Source organism: Episyrphus balteatus, chromosome 2 (assembly GCF_945859705.1).
Source record: "Episyrphus balteatus chromosome 2, idEpiBalt1.1, whole genome shotgun sequence".
In the NCBI taxonomy this organism is placed as follows: Eukaryota; Metazoa; Arthropoda; class Insecta; order Diptera; family Syrphidae; genus Episyrphus; species Episyrphus balteatus.
The window spans coordinates 15,336,401-15,364,349 of record NC_079135.1 but is presented as its reverse complement, the minus strand read 5'-3'; the positions used below and the strand labels follow the sequence as shown (position 1 = coordinate 15,364,349).

Below are 27,949 nucleotides of genomic sequence, written 5' to 3'. Positions count from 1 at the left end.
AGTTCGTGCGACCCAGTCGTGCATTTTATTTTGTATTACTATTATACATGAAAAATTTAAAACAATGAGGATACGAAAGATTTTAATTTTTTCTTTCAGTAATAAGATTTTTTTTTTCAAAAATATCCTCTAAAAAATAGATTTTTTTAAATGTTTTAATAGGTACATTGCACTTAAACAGCTGCAGTGACCCGGAAAAGTTGTTCTAGTGTTTCTTGCTTATTAACTCAGCTTTCAGGCTGAAGATAAAGCCTGAATACTAAGTATCCCGGGAAAAACAAAGACAAAAAACTTTGAAAAATCATATCTCGAGAACGTATCCATCGTAATTTTTTTTTAAGTGATTTCCAAGTTCCTGATGTCAAAGTACATAAGAAAGAAATTGTGGGATTGAGTGTCCATTTTGGCTGTAAACCAGTGTTATCAAAATTGAGAACTCCTGATAATAGTCTTAAAAAACCTAATGACAAAAAAAGTGCTATGGATGAAATTCTTCAGAAAGCAGTTCAATATGAAGAAAAACATAACTGTTAAAGAAATTACCCATCATGCTCTCCAATGTTGGTATTAAATCCTTCACAAAGACTACTGAGTTTTCATGAAAATCTTGAATCCTCAATCAGTTAAGCTGATTTCACTGAAAAAAATATATACATTATCGACTTTTAAAACAACGATTTGATAACTACTATCAATTGGACTTCTCAAACTTCTGAAATATTTTCATAAAGCTGTAAAGTTCATTTGAAAAGAACTTCACCTATGTATAATTCCCATGACCGTTTTTCGTTGTATGGACTCTGTTTGGTATGCATATGGAATTCAATTAAACCAATTGGATATTGAATGCTTGTCAATACACTGGAAATACACCAAAATGATGTGTTTTCGATGTGGCCTGATGGCAGCACAGTCCAAAGAGAATTTGACTTTCAATTCCGTAAACCACATACGTTATGCATATATTATATTCAGAAGAGTAGAAGGAGAACTACTATAATATCGTTTTCGTATCGTCCTATGTTCATTGTCGAAGTTGTAGCAGTCGTGTGTATAGTCTTAGCCTTAGTAGAGCCCTGTAATCGTAAATGGCATATAGAGGTCCTTCTTCTTTGACGGGTCTCTCTAAACCTTCTCGTATAGTAAATAAAGAAACAACATTTCTGATGATGCTTGTATGGAAGCATATAGAGTACAAACTATTGCTTCTGTGTGATGTCAACTTGACAGAGTTAATCGCATAATAACTGCAGAAATGTTACTTTGAATAGTTTCGCTCGGAGAAAGCACAAGTTGAATTCATAGTAGTAACTTTGGTAAACTCGTATGGCCCCATCACCATCAGAACAAGTTCCTTTTGAGGATATCAATTTTTTTTTTTTTTTTCATTTTGTCTGAAGAAGAAGGGAAAATTGAAATTCGGTTTTAATATTCATGACAAGGGAATTCTAGGTCAATTTGGGAAATTGGAGTAGATACTCTGCTCTAACTCTACTTATTCTATATTTGTGTGTGTGATGGTGTTTGTAATAACGACAATGATGATGACTATAACGACGATGTGCATTTTGAGTTTTTGAATTATTATAATTTGAAACGTTTTCGTTTAAAGGAAATTCAGTCAGTCAGAACTCTCATCATATCTAATTATTTTGTTTCACCTAAAAACTAATTATATATGAGTACAACTTTAGCGCATAAGACGAATATATAATTAAGTGTGAGAGTGTGAATTAAGTTCATCAGCATTAATTAGATGATAATAGAAATTAATATTTCAAGGCAATTTGCCAACTTCTTCTAACGAACGCCACCACCCGCCGAGCTGCGTCACAATTACCTTCACATATGTACTAACGCAACAATGAATTCAATATGAAAATTTGATTATAGAATTATGGCAAAGCTTGTGATTTTGGTAATTATTGCGTTATTGTCTTGATTGGATATACATAATGAATTTTCAAAAAGCAAAACGCAATCGAGAAGAAATTAAATGATAATAATTTTGTTTCCTTTGAGGGCATATGTTAGGTGCGGTATATTCTATAAAACATAATGTTTTATAATCTAAAAATACCACAAAGAGGTAGGTACAGAGTGCTGTCAGAATTAAAAGGTAATTAATTTTTGTATAGATATTTTTTTTTAAGAGTTGAAACGATTTCTCCATCAAAAGATTAATTTTGCTTATTTAATAAATTTGAGCTCCGTGAAGCTAGAACCTCAACATTTTTTAACGAAACTAAAACTAGTCTAATTTATTTGTCCACAATTTGTCAATATTTGATGTCCACCGTTCAAAAAAGTTTTAGAGAAAACTTTTTTTTCTTATAGGTACGAAGTAGGGGAGAGTGGGGCTAAATGTAACAGGGGTAAGAATTAACAGCTAAAAAAAGCGATGTTCCTTTCAATATTAAGAAACGCGTAAAGGAGAAAAATGCTCAATTTTTGCATATCTACCGGCACATTTTCTTCAGATGAAGATTAGACTACAGGGTGAGAAGTTACACTAGTGGTGCCCAAAAAATGCATGTTTGTAACTTTTTTTTTAAATTTTATTTTTGGTCTACCTCTTTACCCGAAAAAGATAGAGTGCTAAGTGTTTTTTTGTTATATGCAACTGTGTTTTGGCTCAAATTGCGTGTATATGTTATGTCTATATCAGTTTCGCTTTTTTTTTTAAATTGATTTTATGTGCCAAATTTCATGCTGGGGCTAGTTGTAACATTTTTCCGGGGCAAGTTGTACCATGTAAAAACCTACCTATACTGAAAAATTGTTTAAATAATATAATAAATAACCCTGGATATGAATGTTTGTAATTGAATTTGTATTTATTTTGAAATTGGAAACACATTTTTGAACCACCACTTGAATTCATAAAGCTTATAAAACAATTTATGAATTCGAATAACTTTTATTTAAGACTACTGTCAAATTTTCTGTGGAAATCTTGGATTTGCTCCACTTTTAACAAATTTGCACCAAAATTTCATGACTGAGGTTTGTTTTTATTGTTATTAATTAAAAATAAATAAATATAAACATCAAATAAAGGTATTTTTCTCTTATTTTTAGTTCTTGGTACAACCTACCCCGGTATGTGTTACACTTTGCCCCGTATGTGGGGTAAGTTGAAACAACACGATTTTTTTTTTGGAAGCTTTATTTTTCAACATTACCGTTATGTTTTGCTAAATTTTTATGATGGATCTTGGAGCTAAAACATGGGTCTATAATTTAAAAAAGGTCTGGTTGACCCACTTTCAAATTTGTAGGAGAACCATCGATTTTAGAAAAAAGTGTTACATTTGGCCCCACTCTCCCCTATGTATGTTAAATGAAAAATCATCTAAAACGGTCAAATATAATGACAGATGTATAAAACAGCAATGGCAATCGTTTGTTCTCCTCGAGTTCATTAAGTATTCAAAATAAATCATAGTTTATCTACCCTACATTTAGAAGATATTCAAGCAAATTTTGTACTTAAAAACTCCCATAAAATCTCAAAAAATATAATAAAAAAGTTACGCATACGCCAGAGTGACTTTCTTAGTATCCTTTAATCACTGACTGAATAGTATTACCATCTGACTTTTTCTTAATATTTACTTACTGTGAAAATTACACGATCGTAGAGTAAACATTTCGACTGTTTTCTTTATAAACCCGGAAAAAAAAAACATAAAACTCAAAAAAAAAAAAAAAAACATAACGAATTGGTTTGGATGATGTTTTCATATTGTATATATTCAATCTAGAGTTCTAATTCTTCTATTTTAATAACATTGGCTTAACTTTGTTTAAGTATTAAAATGTTTGGGTCTTTTGAATTTATCGTTCAGTGTAAATTTTGTTTTTTTTTTTTTTTTTTTTTTTGAATATTTCATAAACGGAGGGTGGACATATGATTAGATTTAATATTTTTAAGAGCTTAACGAAATGTTAAAAATATCTGATTTTGTGTGGACAAACATGGATAAAAGGTGGACAGAAGAATTTTTGTTCAAAAATTTGGAAATCGCAGTTCTGGCTTCACTGAGCTATAAATTTTTAAATTCAAAAATTTAATTCTCTGGATAGTAAAAGATTTCAGAATCAAATAAACAAGTGGACTGAGTCATACCACTAGTTTTAAAACCATTTAAATTGTACAATCCACTTATTACTCATAGGTTTCTTGAGTTTTGATATCAAAACGGTGCACTCCACTCTAATTGTGTCATCAACTGAGTTTCCTTTTAATCCAGTTAAATAAGGGTTTAACCTCGGAATGAATGTTAGTAGAAATTTTTTTTGCTCAATATCTTCCTTTTGCCATTCTATAACATATCTCAAAAGTCTAGAAAAATCTCATGTCCGCTTGTCGCGACTTCAAGGTCATATCGCGAAATGGAGATTTTCAAAATTAGCAAAAATAGGCTATGGTAGTATATACACATATGATACATGATTTCAATATATTTGTTAATGCTGATTCCAAAAAATCTAAAATCAAGACAATCTGACTTCTCTGGAAAAAGTTATACCTGTTTTTCATCTGTCAACTCATATTATTATAACAGTTGCAAACTTACTGCCGAAAAACCCTTAAAAGTTATGGTAGATGAACCAAATTTTGCATGAAGATTTTAGAATCCATCATTATAAAAAATCAAAACAATCCCTTACAAAAAATATATATACCTACGATATAATGGTATTTTTTGATGGAGGGGCAAATTTTAGGATATGCACTAAAGAAGATTCTTGTTCATCTTAGGAATAAGTGCTAATAGGCTAATTTTTTCATTTTTATCTTTGTTTGGATATTCTTTAACTACCCTCAAAAATCTAAAAAAATCTCATGTCCGCAAGTCCTAATTTTCTTGGTTTGAAAATAAGGTGCAGATTTTAAAAAATTGGAAAACTACACTTCAGATATTTGTGTCAGATCAACATGAATAAGGTGCATTACTTTTCAGGGATGGTCAGGTTGACTTGTTTGTGTGTTTTGTTGGAATTAGTGTTAAAAAATACCTTTAAATCATGTAGCTTATGTTGGTATGCATATAAAAATTTAAACTTTTCTTATTAATTTTTTAAAATCTGCACCTTATTTTCAAACCAAGAAAATTAGGACTTGCGGACATGAGATATTTTTAGATTTTTGAGGGTAGTTAAAGAATATCCAAACAAAGATAAAAATGAAAAAATTAGCCTATTAGCACTTATTCCTAAGATGAACAAGAATCTTCTTTAGTGCATATCCTAAAATTTGCCCCTCCATCAAAAAATACCATTATTTCGTAGGTATATATATTTTTTGTAATGGATTGTTTTGATTTTTAATAATGATGGATTCTAAAATCTTCATGCAAAATTTGGTTCATCTACCATCATTTTTAAGGGTTTTTCGGCAGTAAGTTTGCAACTGTTATAATAATTTGAGTTGACAGATGAAAAACAAGTATAACTTTTTCCAGAGACGTCAGATTGTCTTGATTTTAAATTTTTTGGAATCAGCATTAAAAAATACCTTGAAATCATATATCATATGTGTATATAATACCATAGCCTATTTTTGATAATTTTGAAAATCTCCATTTCGCGATTTGACCTTGAAATCGCGACAAGCGGACATGAGATTTTTCTAGACTTTTGATATATGTTATAGAATGGCAAAAGGAAGATATTGAGCAAAAAAAATTTCTACTAACATTCATTCCGAGATTTACCCCTTTTTTCTCCTTATTTTACTGTATTATTTTGACTTTCGTCTCTTTACCTGCCTACCTATCATATAAGTTTAATAACACTGGTCTGCAAAATGTATCTTTTTTTTCTAGTTCCAATAATTTTTTGAAATCATGAACGATTTGACTTTCCTGAATCTAAATCTGGTTTCAGAAAAATTCTAGTACCTACGTACCATTTTTTTTAAATGATTTTTTAAAAATATGAGCAGTTTGTAGAAAATAACCCTTCTAGAATCGGTTGACCTAGTACAAAAAAAATTTGTTGGACTTATTTCTCATAACATGATAATATCATATGACACCAAATTTGTATTTATTAATTAAAGTTTACACACATTTTAAGAAAATAATTGACAAATACAGCAAAAATATTGAAATCCTGCAGTTTTTAGTAAATTCCACATGAACAAAAACACCTTAATCAAAGAAAATATAACATCTCAACGCCCGTTATAGCTATATAAAAAGTCAAATATGATAAGTAAATTATAATAAAATACATTAAAACAAATTTATACGTGTTTTGCAATTTTGTATACCTACCATTTTTCAATTTGAAATATCTTATCTGTGATAAACCATTCGATACACTGCCTTCTAAATCTTGAAATTTGTTTCTCCTAGGAACAAAAGTATACTTTTCTTACGGTTTTAAAGGTGCTGAGTTCGAATCCGTAGTCAAAAAAAAAATGTAGCACTTCAGGATTTTGAGATATAGGCGTTAGAGAATCACAAAATCAAGTTTTTGGTTAGAAAATCTAAAAAAAAACTGCTATATCTCAAAAACAGGAGCTGATCGAATTTTTTTTTTTCAATTTGGATTCAAAATCAGCATACTAACCTATAAGAGAAGTATACCTACTTTTGTTCTTGGGAAAAAGAAATATGAATTTTTAACTATCAGTTTTTTTTATGGTAAGGTATGCCAAACCTACTTAACTTACTTAAATTTAGATATCTCGAGTAAGAAAGGAGATATTGAGGAGATTGCGACTAAATTTGAAAGAAAAAAAATGAATTCTTTTATAAAACGTGACAAGTTTAGTTGAAAAAGTTTACATTAACCCAAAATAATGCTTCGAAAACAGCAAAAAAATGGGTTTTCGAGATTTTTTTAACGGGAATATCCTAAAAACGTGACGTGATAGGCCAATTTTGACTTCAGATTCTTCAAAAAAAAAATGTTTTAACTTATATTTTTTTTTTATTGTTTGGGGTTCAAGAAATTTAAAATGATGTTTTTTTTAAGTAAAAATTTTATATTATTTTTTGTTAAATTTTTCTTGTTAAATTTTTCTTAAAATGAAACATAATCAAGAAAAATTTAACAAAAACTTAAAAAAAAATAATATAAAATGAACTTCTAACTACTAATTTTTGTATTTATTTATAGATAGACATAGATTTAATTGCAATATAAAGAAAATAAACAAAATTAAGATCACTTTTTGACAACTTTTTTCAGGATATAATAACTTAAAAATCATTTTCAATAAATCATTATTGAAGCTTCCCCTTAAGGCTAACATTTTGTTACTGTGTAAACTTATAGCGTCTTAAATACAAAATTATTGAAATTTAATAATACCTAAATGAAATTATCGGTACAATAATCTCTTCATTATCAAACTTATCACAACAAATTACTCAAAAGTCGTCGTTCTGGTAGTTACTGTAATATTTCCTGACAGGAATAAGCTTTAACGAAAACTTTTTTGTTCAAACCCTTTTGTTATACGATCCCTCTTAGCACTGAGAGAAAAAATATTCCCTTCCTTTTAAAAACTTAGTTTGTGTCTGGTTTTATCATTTATCGAGAATTTGATTTTAAGGATTCAACAAAAAAGGAAAAAAAAACGACTTCCATTAACTTTATTTCGACATGAATAATGCATAATACCATAACTAGGCTTTTAAGAAACTATTTCGCAAACAATTTCAACAAATCCCTGTCACAAAGTAGGTTCGATAATATTATTCATACCCTTTTTACAAAAAAAAAAAAAAAAAAAAACAGAAAAAGTTAGTTTGACTCATTTCTGCTGGCATTGCTTAAAGGGTTTTCTTTTCTAGTTTTTTTTTTTCTGTATATATTTCTTCTATTCGCCAGCCGATAACCAGATTCCTCTTATAGACCTATCGAGATTGATCTAAATGTCGATAACAAAAAACTTTTTAACGAAACAAATACTCACGTCTTCTTTTAGCTATAAGAAGGATAAATATACAAACCAAAAACAAAAGAAAAAAAGACTAAATTCAAAATGAAGAGGATATTCAAAGCATGTCCCTATAAACAATTTAAGGGTGATTAAAACTTTCTATGAAACGTAAAACTTTTTCCACCTAACGCCCCATGGCAAAATAACCCCAAACCAAAAAGTCTATCGGTATAGTCCCAATGGACCTGGATTTCCATTCCAAGCTTTGCAAAATTACGGTAAACAAATACAGGATATAACGGTGGTAAGGCCACAACTCTACCTACCTTAGCTTCTAGCTTCGGTATGATATTTTCCATCAGGGGGTTTATATTCTGTATTTGGGTATTTAAGTATTTTCATACTTTTGGTTATTAAAACAAGATTTGGTTCAAAACGTAGTTTGCTTCTATATGAGAATATACAACAAATAAATTTCGGAAACAGGATATAATGAGTAACCATTGAACCTATGAAATGGAATCTTCTTGCTTAAAATTTTAGTTATGAAACCTAAGCACGGATGCCAGAGAGGTTGAATAGGTGGTACCTGGTAAAACCGATATACTCTCGAATTTATATATAATATGAAAAAGGCTTAAATAAAGGAGCAACTTTTGTTGAACTCCTTTGGAGAGTAAAATTTAAAGTCGATGCCCAGCGGTAATTATCCAACCGCTTGATATTAATGCACAGAACGAATAAGACATGAAGCTTAAGCTCTTCTATGCGGACTTTGAAGTTGGGTTTTTCAACCTCGTGAGACTATAGGAGGAAGGTCGACAAACCAAAAAACAAAACGAAGAGAAAACGAAGTTGTAAAGCAGTCAGTATAGTTCTGTGAACTACCAACTACGAACCAGGTCTAATAGCACACCTTTACTACTTCGAATATAAAAGTTAATGAGTTTGTTCCTCAATTTAATTTAAGTTCATGGCCCATGCTGTGTTTTCTATAAAGTTTTTCGACTCGTCGGTCGTTTTGCAGAATTGTCTTTTTTTTCGTATTTCTGTTTTATATCCATCAGGTGATTGTTGAAACAACTTTATTGTAGACAAACAAAACAAAACCAGTGAAGGGCAAAGGACCAAGGACGAGTAGTGAATTTTGTGAATTAAACAAATAATTTGCAAGGATTTCGATAGAAAAAAAAGAAGTTTTTTTGTTTTCTTTTATTTAAGTTAAATTCTATTAAATTAATGAATATTTTAATTTATTATAATTTTGGCAAAGAAAGATAATATACAGAGTGTTCAGTCAACGCAACAGACAAAACCTTGTTAATGAGAGTTCTGATTCGAAAAATATTATGGGGTAATTTTCTCGTTTTCATTTTGTTCTCAAATTATAACTGTTTTTATTTTTGTTTTTATTTTAAAATTTTATTTTTATTTAAACAAAATTTTATAACGATTTAAACTTGTCAGTTTTCCCGGAAATTTTGTATCTAAAAGAATTGTTTCTTATTTTTTTTTGCTTTAAATACCTACTCGTAATTTTAGTCGAAAAAAAGTGTATGAGTAGCATTTTTTCCTGGATTATGAAAGAACAATTTATTTTTTTAAATAGCAATTTTTTACATTTTACAACATCAAAAAATTAAATACCTAAAAATTAATAGAGTCATACTTCTGCACAAAAATGTATAAGCACATTCGATTATGTTTTTGTGGTTTTAAGAATTTCAAAAATTTTCAAACCTATTAAAATCGTTAAAAAGAAGTATTCACAATCAATTTATTTAAGTTTTACTTAATTTGTTGTTTTTTTGTTTAAAAGTTGAAATAATTCCATTTTTAACGACTTCCAAAAATTAGAAGGTATTCAATTTGTCTGTATTTTTTTTTTTTTTTTTTTTTTTTTTTTGGTGGCTGCAATGTGGTTCCATTTTTATTTCGTTCAGTTCAAGCCATAGCAACTATTAGAAAAACCATAAAGCCCAGGTTTGATCCATGGAAGTCGGTTTTATTTTTTTGATAAAAATGATTATGTTAAAAAAACTTGCTACTTTAACGTCATGAATTGTTCCTTCCTAATAAAAAAAATGCTACTACAACTGAAGCTATTTTATTCAAACTCCTTTGTTTAAGTTTTTGGTTATTCCCTAGATGGGAAAGGTAAGGTAAGGTAAGGTAAGGTAAGGTTTTGCTAAAGAACTAAAATAAAAAAGATGTTTTTTTCCAAAACGCTTCTAACGATTTTGATTAAACTAAATTATATTATTATATTATGAGACACAAAATCTCCTCCTTTTTATTTATAAAAAAAATGTTTGAACCATTATTAAACTGCGCAAAATTTTTTGTACAAAAACGTAATGTTAAAAGTAAGAAAAAATTTCTATAAATACTTTTTTTAAGTTAATTTTTTTGAATCAATTTTTTGAAAAAAGATGAATGAATTTCATTAAAACTTTGTTTATATATGTCGATTTATATTTCCTTTTAAATGGCATTTCAAAATTTTTTTTTAATTAAATTTTTAATATATCTTTATTGAGAGTCAAAAAGCCTTTTATTTGTCCTTATAGATCAATACATTTTTAAACGATTTTTATTTTATTTGACTACATTATACAAAGCAGACTTTATAATTTTAACTAAGCAATTTAATAGGAGGTTTAGTTAAAAGACTAAAAGACTTTGACTTTTATGAGATCAAGATAAAATAAAGTCACATTTCTCAAAATTTCTCAAATTTTCAACAAAAAAAAAACACATTTTTGTATTTTTTTAAATCCACTTTTTGAAAAATTAATTTTTGAAACGATCCAATGAAACATTTGAAACATTGCTTTTATGCTCCTTAAACCATTTTCTTAGGAATTTAATAGGTACCTTTCATTTTTGTATCCCAAAAGTATGCAAATTTTTTTAAATCATTTGAAAAAATTTAAAGAAGAATACAAGAAAAAAGAATATTTTAAAGGTAATTTTTTTTGGAAACTTAGTTGACCTGCAAGTTTTTTGACCATATTTTTGATTTAAAACAAACTTCCTACATATTTTTAAGAGTAGAGAGAAAAATTCAATACTATATACATACATTAAATAATATTTGCATTATTAGATTATTTTCCAAAAGAAGTTAAAAATAATTTCAAAAAAAAAAAGAAAATGCTGGCAACTCAAAAAACGAAAATTTCAATTTAATGAAATACGAAAATGTGTTGTTATTGTTATGTTGCCAAAAAAAAATGTAAATCCTTTTTTCTATGTCAAACTGTTACTCTTTTATTCCGTATCAGTCCTTAAACAAAAATTCCTCATTTGGACAAATAAAAACAATAGTTACCTATCCCGAAAAACCAATCTTTCACAGTAAGACACTTTCACTATGACTAACTTGTTTATTTCAGAATGTTATATTTCCTCAAGAAGCCAATAGCCAAAGGATATAGAACCAATAAAACAGAAGTAACACACACAAAACTAGAAGAGTTTATTAAACAAAAACACACACATACAAACAAAAAATCACCTCCAGATTTGCTATATAAGTAAACTTAACCCTTATTTGATTCACTTTTTTTTTACTATGCCCCCAAGTCAGATATAGCTCTTGCATTAATTACTATGAATCCCAAACTATACGACCAGAGCTAGTCAAGATATTATCCGTTTATTGAAAAAGCTTCAAGATAAAACTAGCCTTCAGGCAATATAGGATGGATGGATGGTAAGCACAGAATAGAGAGATGCAAAGTATTGGCTATTGGGTCTTTTAATGGGTCTCATGGGAGAATAACAAAAATATATAAAATTAAAAAAAAAAAAATATCCTTGCATGCACAAGGAAATCCCATTTACAACAGAATATAAGGATGAGCCATCATAATGATGATGGGCTTTGCATATAAACATCAAAAGCTTCAACTATACTACTGTTCGAATTGGTTAAGTTCGGTTTTGTGTTGGTCCTCTCGAATACGAATACGATACCGCACCTCTACTACATACATATATTGAAAGAAAAACGCTGCCAGGCTGACTTATTGTGCAAATTGATGAGCACACAATCATCAAACACATGTGTGATGCACAGATGATGAATGGTAGATTAACTTCAATGTTTTCAGCAGAAAATCCTCAGCCAGCCCCAAGGGTATGGTGTTTCGTTCGATCTATAGATTTAATATTCCAATTGGATTTAATATCATTTATCAATATGTATGTGTGTGAAAGTGTGGGTGTGATAGGAAAGGAAGAGAAAAAGGGATGAGTCTTCTCTCTCTCTCTTATTTGGCCAACTGTTGGACATTGTTTTCAAAAGGATAATGGAATCGATGTGTAATTCAAATGAATGGATATAAGGATAATAGATTTACAATAAGTTCTTGAGCGATGGATGGATGATACATTATGAGAATAATATCGAGTCGTATTTTGTTGAATTTGAATTAATGCCTTTAGGCGAGATTTAAAGCTGAGTAGGTTTATTGAATATGCATTTAAGACTAGTTTATAAAGAATTTAAGAAATTGTTTATATTTATTTTGAGTTGTTTTATTTTGTTTAAGGCTTTTTAGGATATAAATTATTTAAACTTGATTTTCATAACTTGTCAATAAATCCTTATTTATGTCAGAAGATCCTTGTTAAATATGCTCAACATAACAAAACTACGATTATTTTTAATGCTCATCTCATGTTACTTAAAAAAATATAATCCAAAATTCAACCTTCTTCACGCTGTCGAAAAATGTGAAACCCTTCAATAATTTTTTTATTTTTTCTTATCAAAATCAATTCACAAAAAAGAACAACCAAAATGATTCCAATTGATTTCGAAAAGCTTATGACATCAAACATTTTTTATCCCAATCTTATAGCCGTATAATCTCTGACTAATACTCATTTTATTTCTTTTCCTTTTTTTTTTAATATTTAACGAAATATCCTATATATAAACCAACAAAGAGAGAGAAAAGAAGAAGAAAACAATAAATTTAACGCACTGTTTACCAACTTCAAGATATCAAATTTACTATACAAAATAAGACGAATGCTGAACAAGTAGTATAGAGTACAAAATACACTGTAGGTTATTTGATTGAGTGAGCAACATTTTATTCGGTAGTTCTTTATATATTTCGTTATTTTTTTCGGATAATGGTTTACCTAATTGGAGTAAATATTTTTATTCCTAAAAGCCTTAAAGGTGTGTTAAATTGGCCCCTACAAGTATTCAAATTGGTTGCCATTAAAACACTGCCACAGAAAAATTAATTTTGCTAATTTATAAAACTGCATTCAATAGATCTCCATTTATACATTTTTTGGCCAAAATTTAATTTTTTATGAAGTTGCGAAATGGTGAAGGCTTAGCAGTGTTTAAAAAAATAATCAAAATCGGTTCATATCTTGAGGTCGCGCATCGCCTCTGAAGTTTAAAAAAATAAAAAAAAAAAAATGGTATTTTTACAACAAAAATTTTTTTGAATATAATAGCTTTAGAAAACTCTTCTACGAGCTTTATATTAAATAGAAAAAAATTAGTTCAAAATGGTTAAAGACTTCTGGTCGCGCATGCGTTTCGAAATTTGTCGAAAAATGGCAAAAACCCTCTTTTTAAGATATTTTTTTCTTTTTTATAAACTATTTGGTAAATTATTATTTTTACCAAATAAGAAGTAAAATTGATGTTAAGACAATCAGTGAAAGTTATGAACTAGCTGAAAATTTAAAAATCTTTCGTTCAAAAACGCTTTGACTATTTATTATTCTCTCTGCCGCACAGTGGTGCTTTTGGCGCGTTTTGGCGTAAAAATCATTTTAATGGCCATTTCTTGCCGAAAGATAATGAAATTTAGTTCACTGAAGCATATTAGTATAAGAAATATAAAAAAATTCCAACCCGTTTTGATTTAAAATGGTGGTTTCAAAATGGCGGACAGAATAAGCGTTTATAGAATCTTCTTTTTCTAGACTGTATATAAGCTTAAAATTTAGCTAAATTGATGTAAAAAAGGAACAAGATCTTTGACTTAGGTAAACAAGAAATAAAATTCAAAAAACAAAGTTCAAAAAGTACCAAAGTAATAAACCACACTTTTGATCTGTTTTGTATGCTATTTTTGGATCTTTTGTTTTTTTTTTAGCACAATTTGTGTCATCTTTTCTATTTATTTTCATAAAAAAGACTATTTTCGATTTATATAATAGCCAAATATGTTTAAAAGTAGATATTAAGAAACATGATAGATGAAAAGATTAAAAAATTGTGCTAACTTAAACAAAAAATCCATAAATAGCATACAAAATGTCAAAATTGCGGTTTACTGCTTTGGCACATTTTGAACTTTGTTTTAAAATTTTTTTTGAATTTTTTTTATTGAATATGAAAATTTGTACCTGAATCAAAGATCAGACACCTTTTTACATCAATTTTGCTAAATTTTAAGCCTGAATGTCTGATTGTTGATATAAGTTTCATTAAAGAAGTATTAGGTACTATTATCTTTTTCATCGTGTTTTTGACAGTTTTTGAAAAAACATTTTTAAACTAAAAGTTTTTATTTTAAATTTCAAATTTGTAGCTCTAAAGCTAATTCAAATTGTTAACTGCGAAACCAACATATCGGTAAAGTTTTCATTAAAGTAAAATTTTTAAATTAATTTCTTTTTATAAAATTTAAGCTTTTTTAAACTAAATTTGGTACGCAAAATTAAATCTTGTTTATCTAATAAGGAATTTGGTATTTATTTCTATTAATAGTTTAAAAAGTGTGATGAAGCCTTGGAAACAAATTTTGAAAAATTATATTTTTTAATTTTTTTTATGTATTTATTTGTTGCTCTTCATAACGAATTTCTGGCAAATCGTTTTTTTATTACTACGCAACAAATTTTCTTTTGAAAAGTCGCAATTACAGGCAAAACAAATTTTTGAAAAGGTTATTTTGAAGACATGTAATTCTATAAATTACTTTTCAATTACATTTTTTAAGAAATTTCAATGTGAAATCCGCCATAACTCATTATTTTGACACTTGACATTTTGAAAAAAAAACCCCTCAAATGTAACATTAAATTCAATTGGTTTCATTTTCAGTTGCTGTGGTAGAAAATATGAAAAATACCTCAATTTTTAAAACTAAAACTAAAATGGTCACTGTGGCGTATGAGTAACATTTTTTTTTAAGACATCTTTTGTTGGCAAACAAATATTTTTTTTTTTTATTAAAATTGAAATGCATTATTTTGACAATAATTAATGCGAACAATACAAATTAAGGAAAGCCAAATGCATTTACATGTTATAGACCAATTGAGTACATAAAGGAATAATTTGGCACACCAACACAGTTGATATCACCTGAATACCAGATTTCTTGATATGACATTTCCAAAAATTTTCAATGCCCTTTGTACTTTTCTATCGATAAGCCCACATTAAACAAAAAAAAACAACAGGTGAATAATGCAGGTAAAGAAGTTTTTAAATGACTTGGAGTGTAAACTTATTGTTTGCCGCATTTTATTTTTTCATTTTCTTTCTTTCTTTCTAAAGAAATCCTCCATCAAAATGAAATCATTTTAAATTGTCCCATACCAACGACCTGTATGAGGCAACAACCTACCTATGTTGTTTGTATTTGTAGGTTTTTTTTTTTTTTTGTATTTTCTTCTTTTTATTTTATTCTTCAATCTCAGGAGGTTTCCTTTATTTTCACTTAAGTTATCCAAAGGACATTGCCAATTCAAATCACATTGATTGAAGTTTTGTTATTCTTTTGTATTCATCTGTATTCATTCGGAGTTTCAGCAATTTGTACCACCCCTACGCAAATATACAGCTATAACTTTTGTTTTTTTTTTTTTCATTTTTTGTTTATTCGAAGAAAGATTTTAGTGAAAATTTAAACGTAGAGTTTGTGTTGTACCTTCATTCACCATCTTGAATTTTTACTTTTCACTTAATGCCTTTACTTTCTGTAAGTTCTTGGAAAAGAAACAGTTTTCGAAATTGAATATGCGTCGTGAATAATTTTTGTTCCACGAAATCATGTCAAAATTTTCCAAAAAAACAGAGAAATAAAATTAAAAAAAGTAAGAAAATAATGCAAAAAATATGTTTAGCCTAATGGTATGCAATGTTTTATCCCTTCCATTGCCTATGGCTTTGCATACTTTCTCCTGCGCGATGCTGGTTCAAGTTATTCCCATTTCATTAGATTGAGCCTTTTATGAAGTCTTGTCTGCTATAGCACCTTAAGAAATTAAAGTACTTTCAAAGGAAAAAAACATCATACTTCTAAAGCATTGCAGACAGTAAGTTCACAAAACTTTTGGCTGTCGTCCTTCAGTCGACTCGAACGAAGTTTATTAAGTTCCATTTTTGTGGTGTGAATTGGAATTCATCGAGGCATGATGTTGCCCTCTGTTTAGATAGATGCCAACAAAACTCTAAGGAAATATTTTGATGTATTCAAGTTTTATTGAAATTGATGAAAATATTATAAGAAAAACAGTATTTTCGCTATGTACAAAGAAAACAATTTAAATGCATGCTATTTAAAAGATTGTATATATTCTAAAAGTAGGCAACAATTTTAACAGAAGCGTCCATTTGGAACACACAAAATTCTCACCCGCAAGTATTTTCACTCATTCTGTTGTAAAATTTCGTGAGAAAATAATGGCTTTCGGGATTGTTTTTGCAAAAGTTTGTGGCGCTATTAATTTTGTGCCTTGTAGTTAGATTATTTTGTACAAATTTTGTATTTAGATGTAAATAAATCGATGGGAGGTATTTGCTCATTCTCATTGTTCCTGTGTAGTATAGTAGTTAATGGGAAATATGTATAATTTTACACAGTGAATTGGAAGCAATCGTCCATAAGACATTAATTTGCATTTAGTTAGGCTTCGTCCCACGTAAAAGAAATCTTTTGAAAACGATCCCAACAAATAGGTATGTTAATTTTGCATTATTTTTTCTAAAAAAAAATATGATTTGAAAAGAAGAAAGAAATCTCAAGTTGGTACCTAATGAAACATGAACCTTGAAGGATAGACATTTTAATTGCCTAGTTTTAGGTGGCTGTTGAGTAGAACCATTGTTAGCTGGAAAGTTTTAAAGCATTTCCAGGAACTTTTATTGAATAGGGATTTTTTTCTAGTCATCCTCATTATGAAGTTTCTAAAATTGTTATAGAAGATATTTAAAATGTGATTTTGTTGTATATTTTCAGGCACTCTCATGCAAAGTTAAGGTTTGAAATTGTTTTTTTTTAATAATGTTACATTAATTTAAATGTTTTGTCGTACTCTTCTCATAAAACAAAGGATGCTTTTTCATAAATTTGATTTCATTGCATACTTTTAGGTCAATGCTAGAATTTTAACAGAGATAATGTAGGAGTTGTTATTTTGAATTTTTTGGGTCATTAGAAGTATATTAAATTTTATATATTCAATTTACATTATTAATTAGGCACAAATAAGTATTTCTCAACTTAATTTCATTGCATAGTTTGAGGATTTACATAACTCAATTACAAAGTAATGTAGAACAAATTCAACAGTTAAATTAGAAGAAACTATTTTCAAACTATCTAAAAATAACTGCAATACAAAAACAGAATGTGAAATAGTGAAAATAATGTAAAATATTCGAAATATTTCTGTCACTTTTTTATTGCGAAAAAAACATAACAAAAAGTAATAAACTAAGCTAAAAAATATGCTTATAATGTTTTGGTGGTGGAAAAAAGACAATTTTTAAAGTACTTTCATTCATCGTTCGTTCTTGTGTGGGGTCGTAATTTTTTTTTGATTTTATTTTTTGTTTTTTTAAACCGACTTAGTCAATAAAACTCATGCAGCGATATATCCAAATACATTATTTTGTTGTTGTTGTTAACTTATCCAATATAAAGCAACGGAAATCAGTTAAGTAAAGAAGAGCAAAAAGTTTTTCCCGTTCTTTTAACAACAAATTTTGATTTGAAATTTTTAGGATGAGGTATTGTATTGACAAAAAAAAAAATTGTATTTGGGACATGTAGTGTTCAATAAAATATGTATTAACAAAATATTAATATAAAGTAACAATACTACAGGACATATTGAGAATATGGATTCAGTTAATTGTTTTTGGTTCATCCGCCACATAATTTACACAGTCCTTCTTTTTTTTGCGATTTTTCAATATATAAAAATAAAAATGGCTTAATACAACTTCACTAACCATCATGATGGAAAATTTCGTTTACTAAATAAAAATATTTTTTGGAAAATTAACGATACATTGTTTCAACATTTTTTAAAATTATTTTTCAAAACAAATCGATATACCTATAGCAAATATCAAAAATGGATTTCTGTCTCCAAAATGGTATCTATAACGATACTGCAAAAGTTGCCACTTTTTTTAATTTATGTTTTTATATTTTAATTGTGAGTTATTTAGAAAGTTACTCTGCACATGAAGGAGAAAACACTATCCCTCAACAAATGCGTTCTTTTTTCACCCTGTAAGTACCTATAGGAACAATGGAATTAATTTAATCGAAAAAACCTATTAATTTATCAAATTTAAAAAAATTTCTATTGTTTCTAAGGAAACCCGAAAAAAATAATAAATTATCAAATATTTTATTATTAAATTATAATATTATTAAAAAAATAGCACTAATTTCTTATATTTTTTGATTTAAAGAATCATATTTTCACTTTCTTTCACATTAAAAAAAAAACATGTCATTTTAAAATTTTCGTGAAATAAATTAATTTTGTGTTCGATTTGGAGATACCACCTTTATATTATTATATACATTTATAATATTCCCTGCAAACAACATTTATGCCTCTTTCAGCCAACACATAAACTAAACTATCAATGTGAATTATCTATTATTCTTGAATTTTAATATCTATTAATCGTGCAAAGAATCTGACCAAAAAGATGAATTTAGAACAAAAAATCCAAAATGACACATCATAGTGTTCATTATGAGTTCAACGGAATTTTTGAAAGAAAAAACCGAAAAATTATCAAAAATAAAAAAACTGTTACGAAAAGCCGAATACATATTAAAAACAAAATAGGATAGCAATCAACAATTATTGATGCAGTGCATCTTACACCCCAATATCAATCAATATGCCAAATTATATCAAAAGTTACTTATTAGCTTATTTCAAAGTAGGGAATTGTAACCAAAATTGGTCATGAATTAAAAATTCAAAACAAAACACTAAGTAACTCCATTTATTTTTTGAATTTAAATTTCTTTTGAAAAATCTTTTAAAGCATAAAATAAACTAAAACAGCATTGCAATAAACAAAGAAAACGTTTTCTTTCTCGCCAAAAAAGCATTTTGTTTACATTTTGCTTTCAAACTATTAGTGGAGTAACTAAAGCTCAAAAATTGGCAATATTAGGGAACTCGACCGAACAGCTTAGATTTTGATGATCTTTTTTTTTCAAACGTCGGTAATTAAAAATACTTTAAAGTCTATAGATTAAAAATTGCCGGTGTTTCCGTTTTGATTTTTTAAATTTAATTGAAGATTTTTGCGAACAAAAACAAATTTTTTTCAAAAATTTTTCTTAAATTTCATAAATTAATTGATGCCAAAAGATTGTCTAGGAAATTCAAGGAAAATATATGGGAGTGAGGGACCATCTTCCATAGTTCAAGCGCTAGATGCAATTTTCTTATTAATTGACTTCAAACACACAAAAAAAAAATATTTGAACACAACGGCAACACCTACAATATTCAAATATACATTTTTTAAAAGCTAGAAGCTTAGTCATATATGTAAAATTAAAATTAAGGTAATTGAATGAACGGCTTTTGAAAGAATGGTAATTGAACTCAGATTTTTTAAAACAAAAATTATTGAAAAAATTTTAACATGTCGTTTTTTAAACTTGGTCGTAATATAAAATGCATTTATTTTCAAATTTTTTTGGCCGCATTTATTATGATTTCAAATTATAAAGGGAAATGTCAATATGTATTACGGTTTATGAAAATATTAAAAAGTATTTCATTTTCGAAGAACTTTTTTTAATAAAAGTTTTGAAAAAAAATGTAACTTATTTTTTTTTTAAAGTTCAACATCTAAACATAAAATTATTTTTTATTCATTTAATAACCCTTACTGTTGAAAGTTAAATAGCAAAAATTTAAAGTTCCTATTTACCACAGTCTTTGAGAAAATTAATAATTATTTCAATGCAAAAATTCAATAATAAAATTGAAGTAATTTTTCATTTTTTTTTCAAAAGTATTTTTTTTAAATAAATTCATATTTTATTAGAAAAAGTTTGGAAAAAAGTCATTTTAAATTTTTCTAATAACATTTTTTTTTTTTAAATTCTGAGTTTGAGGACCATTTTTTCTAAAAATCTTGATTAAATTTAGTGGATTTGGGAAGGGTATTCAATGTTAACACGAACATTTTTATGCGACTTGAATACCTCCTAAATACTCATCGCGCTAGCTGCTTAAACCGGATGTATTTGTGTGTGCGTCTGTGTCTGTGTTTGAACTCCGCTCACTGGCTTTGTGAACACACAGGGTTCATGCAAGAATTTTCGATTTCCCGTTTAACTTCCTTAATTTTTGTTATGCTGCTGCTCTTATATGCCATCAAAATGTGCTTGTACACAAATATATCGTCTATATTGAATAGTATTTTTTTTGGTTTTGTAACAATTTAATGTGGAAAATCCTGATTCTATCAGAAGCAAAAAAAAAAAAAAACTTTTCCCTTCTGCACATATTCTACCTTCCTAACCAACAACCGACTCTGTTTTGTCGAAAAACTGTGCAATACCGTTTTTTTTTTTGTGTGTGTCGTCGTTTCTCTCTTGTTCGTTCATCATTTTTTTATTTTCTTTTTATTGAAAACTCCGTGGTTTAAAAAAAAAAGGTATTGGAATATGAGAAAACACTCAACAACGACGACGACACCAAGGATTTGTGTTAGAAGGTTAAATACACTTAATATGTTTTCAAAATGTAGAAATTGAGTCGATTGCTGAAAGGGGAGGGGGTAAAGTGAAAGCGAGAGAAAATTTTGTGAATGTTAAAAAGGAGAAGAGTGTAGCGGATATAAAAAAGGAAACACACAGGATATGAATTCAGCACAAATTTTGCAAAAAATTGGGCCAATCATATGGAAAAGAAAAAAAAAACGAAGAAAAAAATTGGTAACGGGCAGGAAATAAGCAGAAAAAAATAAAAAAAAAAAGTACACATTTCTTTACCATAATTTAGGAAATGATAAATTACATTTCAGGATATAGGTTATACCCTGCTTGCTCACATTATCCCCTCACACTCATATAAAGATAAGCCGTAGGTTTTAACATTCTCTGAAGAACATTGGGAAATTTTAAAGGTCTCGACACATAATTTTGATAGGTACATTCCAAAAGGCAGTGGATTGGGTAAATTATTACCAAAAACCTTGACACAGCCAGAATCACATATGCCACCACTTAGGCAAACCACACACATAGAGAAAAATCGAAAGAAAAGAAGAATGTCCTTAAGGAATGGAATAAGGAAACAATATTTGAATAACATCAATTTTTGACATCTGCTTTGGCAAAATTCTTAGAATAGCGATATGTTCAAGGCTTTGTTTGGTTCTTTTCTTCTAAAACAAAAATTTTGGTTGGGGTTTAAATACCATAATGTTGAACGGATAAAACGGAGGAAATCGTAAAGACACGAAAAAACGAAGAAGAACAGCCCCACATCCGGTGAACTAAACATAAATGATAAATTGCCCTCGAGGATATAGCCAGTTTGCATGCTACAATTCTCATCCCAAACCCTAAAATACCACCTCAAAAAATATATACGTGTGTTGATTAGGCCTGAAGTCACCCTTTTGTAGGTATAAATAAATTCCAGAGAAGAAGAGATGAAGAGAATGATCGAGGGAAAAACATTATTTCACCCATAATGGATGAAAACAAAATGAATTGCAAAAGCTCTTCACACAAAATGACGCGTTAACTTATTTTTACAAAAAAAAAAAAAAATAAATAAAGTAAAAGAAATGGTTTGAGAAAAAAAATCCTCCAGGATAACAAAGAGAAAAGAAGGAAACAAACAATATTCTAAATGCCATCAGTTTCTGACATCTGGTTGAATATTTTTTTGACAACCTTCTTTTTCTTTTACTTCGTCGTCTTCTGGTTTCGAGATAAAAAGACCAAAACAAACAAAACCTTGAAAATGGAAAAAAAAGACAGAAAAAAATTTTCCCAGAACTTTCATTTCGCCGATAGGAATCATTTTTCTCCTTTGTTTTGGCTCTTTCCAAAAAACCTAAGGTAGACTTAAAGAGCCTACGGTCACTCTTTTTTTCATAAAGTACCTATAGGGTTTGGGATTTTTTTGATGGAAAAAATGTTTTTTTTTTTTCTTTATTTTGTACATTTTCATTTCAGTTTTGTGCTTGTTTACTAATTGCGACTAAATGACTTTTTGTTTGTCTTCATTTAATTTGATTTTCGGCTAAAAAAAATATAAACAAAAACAAAAAAAAATTAAGGATCTCGTCGACCCTGCTAGAAGAGTAGGAGGACGAAAGCAATTTGATGGGTTAAGTTTGTTCTTGTTTTTTTTTTTTTTGTTTGGGTTCATTTTGAGCGAGGGGAAAAAAGTAATTTCTTTAGATTATATTATATTAGAAGAGAAAACCTTTTGGCTTATGTTGGAGCATATTAATATTAATTAAAAGCTTTGGATACTAAATTTTTTGTTTTTTCTTTTTTTTTTCTCATTTTTAGCTGGGAAGTTTACTGCCAATTGCTGTACCAGCACCACCAACAACATTATCGCCGCCAGCTAGGCCGGATTTGCAATCATCAAATCTATTAAATAATTTACCACAACCACTGGAAAGTGGTCCACATGTAAGTATTTTGTTTATATATATAAATTTAATTTCTATTTTTAGAGGCATTTTCAATAAAATGATGAAAATATCTTTGCGTAAAAAAAAAAAAAAAACTTTATCGTTCTTGGGAAAAATATCGAAAATGAAGATAAAATTTAAGAAATTTGTGACATATATAGATGATATGGGAAATATTAGAAAATATTTAATATAGAAGAAATTCGAGGTGGAGTCAAGAGTTTTGATAAATGTTTGGGTACATTTTTGAGGTTATGGACAATATACATATACATTAGGGCGTTCGTTCTTTTTGAATCAAGTTCCTAAGGGGAAAAACTGTTTATAAATAATAAAAAAAAAAAAACTTCTAATTTTTTCAGATTTTATTTTAACACTAGATGGCGCCCCAAGAGGCTTAAGGTTTTTTTCTCATTTGAGATAGGTATGTGTTTTTAAAAACGTCTATGCAAATATTGTAGGTGTTGCCGTTGTGTTCAAATATTTTTTTTTGTGTTTGAAGTGAATTTGTGAGAAAATTGCATTTATCGCCTACAAAACGATGAAAGACTGTCCTTCACTCTCATAAAGTTGTTTTCCTTTAATTGCCTAGACAATCTCTTGGCATAAGTAAATGTATGAAATTTAAGCAAAATTTTTGAAAACATTTTTTTTTTTTGTTCACAAAAATCTTCAATTAAAAAATTTAATCGCGTTTTTGGGTTCGTCTGTCGGTTTTTTTGGGCGTGGTTAAAACGCCTGTCATGGGTATTTTTGCAATCAGAGAGTCAAGGGCTACAGGATCCAATTGTTTCTATGTGGTTACCCTAATCCCTAAAAACGCGTAAAAATGCGCGTTTTTGGGTCGTCTGTCGGGTGTATGGGCGCGGTTAAAACGTCTGTTATGGGTGTTTTTGCAATCAGGAAGATGAGGGCGTCAGGATCCAATTATTTCTAGGTGGTTACCCTCACTAAATCAATTTTCAGAAAAATACATATATACATGCTGGCAGACGTTCGTTTTCGTCATCACCATGACTGGGACTTATTCTAATATTAATATGAATCGGTTACCTCTCACGCAAAAAATCTGCTCCCGGCTCTTAGACAAAATGTATCAACTCATTAAAAAATATTCAGTCATTGTTGCGCTAATAAAGAAGCCATTGCGTTGATTCTAGCTTTGTCAATTTTGAAACGTATTTAATTTTGTAAACTACTTTAGAAAAACGGACATTCACGAAATTGTGTTCTTATACAATTTATCAAAAAATGATTTTTTGTAAAAAAAATATAGTTATCGTTTTATTTGGAAAAAAAATCGTTTGAAAGTTAATTAAAATAAATAAATATGAAAAATGGTATTTAAAATTATTCTTGAGTTTATAAAATCCAATTTTTATACCAAAATTACATGTTAGAATATTTTTGTCTTTCATAAACAATTAGAAAAATAAATAATATAATGAAGACCTTTGCAACGATGCATTTAATATTTAAAACCTAGACTTCATAAAATAAATAATTTCAAAAACAGTCTTTTTTTTTAAGACAAGTTAATTTTTGTAACTTTCAAAAACTATGTAGGTATGTAAGTCCGTTAAGTTAATAAAATAAATATGTGTAATCGCGAATATAATAGTTTAAAATCTAAAATTACGTACAAGTTCGTATTGCATTGTGTTTTGTTTTTAATCTTTCAATTACACGGTGCGACACTGAAAATACACCCGACGAATTACATAGTGTAGGCTGTTCGTATGGTCGAATAATACATAAAAATATTATTGTTATATTTTTGGAACCCTCCATTTTTTTTTAAATTTACAAAAAACCATTTTACAGACTTTACGATGTAATCTATCAATATCTCAGTCATTTTTCTAACAACTCTCAATATGTTATATGTTTTTGGAAAGAGGATTTCCAGACCTTTTGAATGATGTATAGAAGTCTATTGTTTAAACAAATTAAGTGTAGGTTTTTATCCCATAAATCTTGAAAAAGTGATTTTTTTCTCAATTTTTTCAACTTTACCCAATTTTTTTTGCAAAATAAACCAAACAAAAACATAAAGTAAGGTCAAAAACATGTAACACATTGAGAGTTATTAGAAAAATGACTGAGATATTGATAGATTACATCGTAAAGTCTGTAAAATGGTTTTTGGTAAATTAAAAAAAAATGGAGGGTTCCAAAAATATAACAAAAATATTTGTATGTATTATTCGACCATACAAACAGCCTACACTATGTAATTTCTCGGGTGTATTTTTTTCTTTTTATTTTGTAGCACAGTGTTATTATTGTCAAAGAAAAACATAAAATTCAGAAATATTTTTTTTTTTTTCAACAACAAAAAAAGTTTTTATTCAGGTATAAGAAAAATGACAAATATCGAACTTTAGTTGAAATAATGTTTATTTGAAGATATTAAAAAGAAAAGAAAACAAAAAATTCCTTTATATCGAAGCTTTCTTTAGAAAAAAAAAGTTAAATATGATACCTTCCCTTATTCAAAACAAAGTCATTTTTTATTAGAAATCTTAAAATAAATCCTTATTTTGAATTGAACAATAGATATCTAATACTTACACAACCATATTATACAAAGGTATAAGAGGTATCAGAAATCAAGAAAAAAAAATATATTAATCTTTTCTAAAGAATCAGGTCATTACATTCAAATTAATCTTCACACTTTTTTTTATAAAACATTTTCTTCCAATGTTCTTCTATTATGGATAAGATTTGTAAGTGAACCTTCACCCTCACTCCAATCGGTCTTCATTTCCTCATAAATATATGTAGGTTGACAAAAGCAAACTCTAATTTGTCATTCGGATTGACATCTTAACAAAACCCATCTAGTTTCTTTTTTTTTTTCTTTCTCTTTCTTCTCAGCCTATTCATAGAAAATAAAATAGAAAAAAAAAGGATCTAAGGAGATGATGAACAAAATATAAAAAAAAAACTTAATCCCGTTCAAATTACTTTCAGGGTGATTTCAATTCAAGATATTTCCATTTTCAAGACATCCCATACTCTCATAGAATGTCCTGATATCGTATATAGGTATAACAACAACACTATGATCCTACGATAACTATTTTCGTTTTTTTTTCTATTGTAGATCCGGTTCGTTTGTTCGTTGGTTGGTTTTGGTTCGCCATCTTTCCAACAAAACGCCTCTGTTTTCTTATTCATATGTCCCCCGATAAAAGCCCCCAAAATGAATTCTAACAAGATGAAATATAAATGAAAAAAAAGGACACTACAAACACATACAAATTCATATAAGTAGCATGATGGAACAAACGTAAGGGTCCATTTTCTAGGCGAAATGTACCGAAAACAAGATATTCTCGAGCAGAAAATTTACAAAATATCTTGTTAGCGAGGTTCAAAGTGTTTCAAAAAGCTTTGTAAATGGGTTAGAAATATAGACCTTTTTTTTTTTCTTTTTGGGGCAATATAAGGGGTATTATAAATGCGTAGATATGGAATATAGAAGTGTATAGTGTGGTTTGGATTTCTTTATATGACAAAGGGTCACCATAACCATCACCACAATTTTTGTGCTTATATGTAGGTATTTTATATGAGAAAAAGAAAAAAAAAATTAAATCAATGAACACACAAACTTTTTTTTAAGGAAGGTAATTTAATTCAATGCCGGATTTCATTCATTCCACCTCTTTACCTTTATCGTGTCCTTTTTTCGTCCTTATGGGAACCAAACCAAACGAAAATTTTTCGCCAAGCGGTTTTGGTGGCGCTTACATACATAAGTCTTTTCAATTTGATTTTTTTTTCTTTCGCTCCTTCGTTTCGTACCTCATAAACCCTCCCTTCCTCCTTTTGTGGGTTAGGTGTATTTTATGGCAACCTCAACTCAACCTATCCTGCTTAAAATGCAATAATACCAAAAGCATACACACAAGAATAAAAAAAAATAAATAAAATTATGCGAATAAAGTTAATAGAGAGCGAAAAAAAAGGGAAAGACAGAAAAAAAGCTTCAAAAGCAACCATAAAGGGGATAGAAATAAAAAAGAAGAAACCAATTTCATATTCATCCCTTATGTTTGTTTAGTCTTAAACACTATTGCATCACTCTCTGGGATCAGTCGTAGGGATATACTGGGTGAACAACATTGACTGAAGCCAAACGGGACAGGGACCGGGACCGACCGGTAACGGTTGGGAGCAGAGAAACACGAGAGTTTGTTTCAAAAAAGGGACCAAACAATAATCCGACGCTGGAGATGGGAGAAAATTTTCATAACTTTCTTGTAGAATGATTTTCCATTTGAAATTTGATAAAAAGAAAAGGATCTAGCTCCTTTTCTTTACCACATTTACACACACCCACAAGCTCAAACCCATCAACTTATAACTAACCAGCACCTCCTTTTCCCTACTTATGCTATTGGATTATCTTTTTTGAGAGGAAAGGAAATTTTCTTGGTTTCTTTTGGGATTTTTTTTTTTTTTTATGTACACTTTCTGTTAATAATTTTTTTTTTGTTGGCCCACAACTGCAGGGAAGCGTATTACCAGTCAGCCAGCCAGGAAGAAAAGTAAAAAAAAAAAGTAATACGCGTAAGGAGTTCTGCATGAGTTGTGTCTTACATTTCATCTTTATTCTATGCTCATCCTTCTTTTCACACGAAACATCGGGGAATTTAGTTCAGTTTTTTTTTCAGTTTTTTTTTTTTAACAGGGTGTTATGGTAATTAAGGACAACTCGACCCAAAAAGTTATTTATCTACAAGACATTTTTTTGTTAGTCAGTCAAAAACTATAATAATTGAAGAAAGAAGATTTGAGTATTTTCAAGGTTAAAGAACGTTAAAAAAGACTGTCTCAGCTGACAAAAAGACACCCTTTATCAAATCAAAACTGAAACTTTGGGGAAAAGCTAAAGAAAAATTGCTGATCTCAAGTTTAAATGGTCAAAAACACACCCTCAAATGGAAGATGTGGAAAAAGTTGTCCTAAAGGTATCCTTAAAGTCCTATTTTTAACTTCTTTAAGATGGCTGAAGATTAAGAAAGTATACAATACCTACTTTTACCTACTTTTTAGACTTAGTCAAATAAACTTTTCTTTTCTATTTGGAT

General features: G+C 28.7%; 1 protein-coding gene across 6 annotated transcripts in view; it reads left to right on the top strand.

Annotated features, from left to right (window-relative positions):
- LOC129911779 (collagen alpha-1(XVIII) chain) overlaps positions 1 to 27,949 on the top strand; it is a 402,503-nt gene that overhangs the window by 311,627 nt on the left and 62,927 nt on the right. For all 6 annotated transcript variants that reach the window (XM_055989696.1, XM_055989697.1, XM_055989695.1 and 3 more), the window contains one exon: positions 22,717 to 22,842. In XM_055989696.1, coding sequence (XP_055845671.1) covers positions 22,717 to 22,842 — 126 coding nt within the window. The remainder of the gene's footprint in view (positions 1 to 22,716; positions 22,843 to 27,949) is intronic.